At 23.1% G+C, this 5,000-nt stretch overlaps 1 protein-coding gene across 3 annotated transcripts in view; it reads left to right on the top strand.

The window, feature by feature from the left end:
* The window catches only part of LOC136085992 (uncharacterized), a 134,681-nt gene that overhangs the window by 37,950 nt on the left and 91,731 nt on the right, over positions 1-5,000 (top strand). For 2 of the 3 annotated variants that reach the window (XM_065808113.1, XM_065808114.1), the window contains exon 3: positions 2,407-2,526. In XM_065808113.1, the coding sequence (XP_065664185.1) occupies positions 2,407-2,526 (120 nt within the window). Of the gene's footprint in view, positions 1-2,406; positions 2,527-2,752; positions 2,918-5,000 lie in introns of all 3 variants that reach the window. The other variant, XM_065808112.1, reaches the window with a different exon arrangement.

The following is a 5,000-nucleotide window of genomic DNA, read 5'->3' as shown; positions in this document are numbered from 1 at the left end:
AATTCCAAAACAACTAATTTGTTTAAAAATAGTTACGATGCCTATAAGAAAACAATATGAAACTTATTATACAGTTCAGCTGTCATAGTTGACCATATTCATTTGGTTAGCTCCGCTTTATGCCACAGCTCAATGTTATTATTATTATTATTATTATTATTATTATTATTATTATTATATATATATATATATATATATATATACATATATGTATTTATATATATCTATTTACATATAAATATATATATAAATATATGTATATATATATATATACACATATATATATATATATTATATATATATATATATATATATATATATATGTATGTATATATATGCATACATATATATATATATATATATTTATATGTAAATATATACATATAATATATATATATTTATATTTATATATAAATATAAATATATATAGATAAATAAATACATATATATATATATATATATATATATATATATATATATATATATATAAACATATATATATATATATATATATATATACATATAAATATATATATATATATATATATATATATATATATATATATATATGTATATATATATATATATATATATATATATATATATGTTTATATATATATATATATATATATATATATATATATATATATATATATATAATATATATATATATACATATATATATATATATATATATATATATATATATATATATACATATATATATATATATATATATATATATATATATATATATATATATATATATATATATATGTATGTATATATATATATATATATATATAAATCGGTTAACTTAGAATGCAAAAAATTATAGAGCTTTTAAAGCAAATTTGAAAAATATAAAATATCAGTACAGTTATTGACAGCATTTTTTTATGAGCATCTGAAATTGTTAACTATTTTCACCATTTATATTATATTATTTTTCTGTTATTCGGAAGTAAAAGGTACATTTTATTACATTATTCTTTTGATATTTTTATAAAGAGAGGAGAATTGAAACTAAGAATAGTTTTTAATTGTAGCCATTTCTAACAGTTTCTTCTAAAAAAAATTTTTATACCAATCTACAAATTAAGTTTAACATATTATAAATAAAATAAAACTATTATTTTGTTTTGTAAATATAAATATTTTAACTTTGCTTAAAACTAGCAACAATCTAGCACATTAAAAATGGTATTTGGTCTTATTTTTGCTTTTTATACTATAAAAAGCTCAAAATATAAATAAAAAAAAAACATCTTTATTTTTCAACTGTTTAAGAGTTTTTAAATTTATTTTGTATTTTGCAATGTGGTAACTAAATATTATGACTCAAAATATTTCAAAATAAACATAATACTTAAATGTTGAAATTATTTTGATTGAGTTAAAATATATAAGTTTTAGTTTATTTATTCTCAAAGTCTTTTTAGATAAGCAGTTCTAGTTGTCTTGATAATGGTGTTAAACTGATTCTACATTAGAGGATTAAAGGCTTTTCAAGGGAAACTACATAGAAGACAGTAAACTCCAGAGTTTACTGGCCTTAACTAGTCTTTACTCCTCTAATCTAGAAAATAGATATTATAAAACTCTTTTGTTTTTGTGAATTAAATAGGTCAACATCACAAAATTTCACATTTAGATTAAAAAATAGCATTATGGAAACATGCCCAAACCCCAAACAAAAGTGTGGGGCAATGTATGTTAAATTACCCTTTTAACATAAAAAAGATGTTAATAAAATTTTAAACACTAATATTTTGAATCGTTTCACATAAAAAAAAAATTTTTAAACATGTTTTACCTAAAAAGAAAATGGGTTTAAATAAAAGTCTTGCATAACAAAAAAAGGCTTAAAACAACTTTTACAAGATGTTCTGGATATTTTATAAAGTATTAATTTTTAAATCTCTGTTCTTTCCCCAAAAATATTTAATACTGCTCACAGTAGTGAATGTAACAGAAAAAATGTTGCTACTTTTCTAAATCTAAATTGCATTAAATAGATGAATTTATGACATTGAAATGATTGGTTTTATTACTATACTAAAAATTTAAATTTTGTGAGTTTAAAATATTTTAGTTTTTTATTTCAAAGAATGAAATCATTTTTTAAAGTTGTGTAAATCTTCAGAAATAGTCAAATTTAGGTAAGTTTTAAAAGAAAAGGAACAAGAAAGGAAAGATTGAGCTAATTTTAGAGAATGTTAAATCCTCAAGAGCCTTGAGACATTTGTTTTCTTTTTTTCTCTTCTTTATTTGAAAAATTTTCTTGTTTAAAGTCAGTATTTTAAAACATGAACTATTCAAATATCAGAGGATTTACAAAGCTTCTATGCTTTTTGTTATATATATTTTTATTTTGTATTTGTACTAACTTTCAAATTGCTTTAGTTAAATGGAATGAATGGGGTGAATGGACAAACTTTAAAGAGGATTGTTTTAAAAGAAGTCGCAATTGTTCAGTGTCTACAGATGATATCAATTTTGATGTTACGAAATGCTGTTATAATGGTACTACATCCATCTATCTATTTTTTTTTCAATATTCTTTTTTTTTTCAAGGAAATTTTTACATTTATTGCCATTGCTTATATTATCTTATATTTCTTTTAAACATTGTTTACAAATTATTAAGTAAATTACTAAATTACTTTGCAAATATTGCTTTTATTACTGAAACTATATAATCTGAGATAATGTCTTTCTATGGTTTGGATACTATATTTTTACCTATCAGATAGTTTAAGCCAGTGGAGTTCATGGAGTAGTTGTGTTAAAAGCTTTCAACTAAATGAGAAAATATCAACTAAAAAGGATTGCACTTGTTTAAGCACAGCTGTTGATGGAAATTGCACAGGAGCTGCAATTGAATTAAAAAAAGATTGCAATTCTCAAGATTCAGGTACTAATTAAATTTATTTTTACTGTATTTACCTTCCCCATAAAAATACCTGTGGTCTTTTTGAAAGTGGCGTATGAAACTTTGTGGATGGCTGATGATTTAAACTTTAATGACTTTAGTGACAACTGTATTGTTTAAATTATATAAAATAATTATGTAATGTAAAAAACTTTGAAAACTAAATTTTAAATTAAATTTGTATGTATGTATGTATGTATGTATGTATGTATGTATATATATGTGTATATATATCTATATCTATATATATATATATATATATATATATATATATATATATATATATATATATATATATATATATATATACATATATATATATACATATATATATATACATATATATATATATATATGTATATATATATATATATATATATATATATATATATATATATATATATATATATATATATATATGTATATATACATATATATGCATATATATGTGTATATATATGTATTATAAAACAGATAATTATGAGTATATATATATATACATATTTATATATTCATATATATATATATATAAATATATATATATATATATGTAATATATATATATATATATATATATATATATATATATATATATATATATATATATATATATATATATATATATATATATATATATATATTAAATATATATATATATATATATAATATTTCTGTCAGGGTTTCTGCCTCAGGTTTGAGATTTGAAGTAATTGCAGGTGTTGGATTAGATAGGGTTTTTTTATCTAATTTTATATTTGTTTTATCATTAAGCTCTTCAATATAGTGACAGATATTGAAATGGTTTGAGTTTATTGCATCAATCTCAATAACTTTAAGTGATTGTTAGTGGAATAGTTGTAGATCTTTTTTTTGCTGCAAAACTGCAAGACAAGAGTATAGGGGCGCTTTACAGAATGTGAGTGTGTAGGATATATAAATATGAAGTAGGTTTAATTGAGTGTGACTAATTTCTTTAAGGTGCTTTAGTAAGTATCTGTATGTTTGTGTTCTATCTGAACCTCTGGTGCGGTGTAAGTTACTCTATGTATGTATGTGTTCTGTTGAAATGATTAAATGTTCTGTTGAAATGTTTAAATCTCTTTTGATGCAGTGTGCATCAAAAGTAATATCATGTAAGTAACTAGACACTCCAACTATTGAACTTACATTCACCCTTATCTTTAGTATTTTGTTGGGTGTAATGTTTTCCTAATGCATTTCCAAAATATCATGCCTAATGTTTTAAGGTGCTGTCTGCAGAAAGTAGCTCCTTTTAATTACTCCAGGTCAGATCAGGTTCAGGATCATCACAATCACCCTGCTATTAGTATTATGTAACCCAGTACCACCTGTCCCATGCTCTGCAAAGAGAAATAAACTCCAACTTAAAAATCCCCTGCATTTTAGCTCTTGGTTGAGTAAGGGCTAGAGATGGTGTCTCAATAAAAATACTCATCTTGAGCAAATGTTAACTGCATCCAGCTACTGTCTTGTAGGAGGACTCCTAGGCAATGACTTTAGGGGTAAGAAGAATAATTCTATTGACCAGCCTCAAACCCCTTTTTCATCTATTAGGAAGTCGTAGATGTCAACCTGTGTTGCATTGTTTCCTGCCTAGGATAATGAATGCTGGATCTACTTGATTTTTCTCATAGGTTTTTGCTTTTGCCTCCTTTATAGTGGTTATGCAACTCATCCTGTTATCTGTTAATGAGGGTACAACTCTAAAACTCAATTTAATGGTTCTGAGGCTGGCTGTTAGTAAGTTTTCCCGAAATCTGTGGTAACTTTCAAAGAGGCTGATTCCATCAATAGTTGCAAAATATCAGAGTGTTAACAGAGCCATGTTGCGCATTGATGGTGTCCTTTTTAATGCTTTTGGTGCGCTTTGTTGAGGCCACATAAGGAACCCTATGTTACAACTTAATTAGCAGGAATCCTATGCAAGTGTTAATTAGCAGGACTGAGAAAATTGCATAGCTTACTGCTTAGGAGGACGTGCTCTATCTATGAATGAGTCAAGTTTTCTTTAAACTTAGATATGCCAAAAGTAAATCAAAATATT

This window comes from Hydra vulgaris, chromosome 10 (genome assembly GCF_038396675.1).
Source record: "Hydra vulgaris chromosome 10, alternate assembly HydraT2T_AEP".
In the NCBI taxonomy this organism is placed as follows: domain Eukaryota; kingdom Metazoa; phylum Cnidaria; class Hydrozoa; order Anthoathecata; family Hydridae; genus Hydra; species Hydra vulgaris.
Note: the sequence above shows the minus strand (reverse complement) of the source record. Positions and strands in the feature narration are given on the sequence as shown.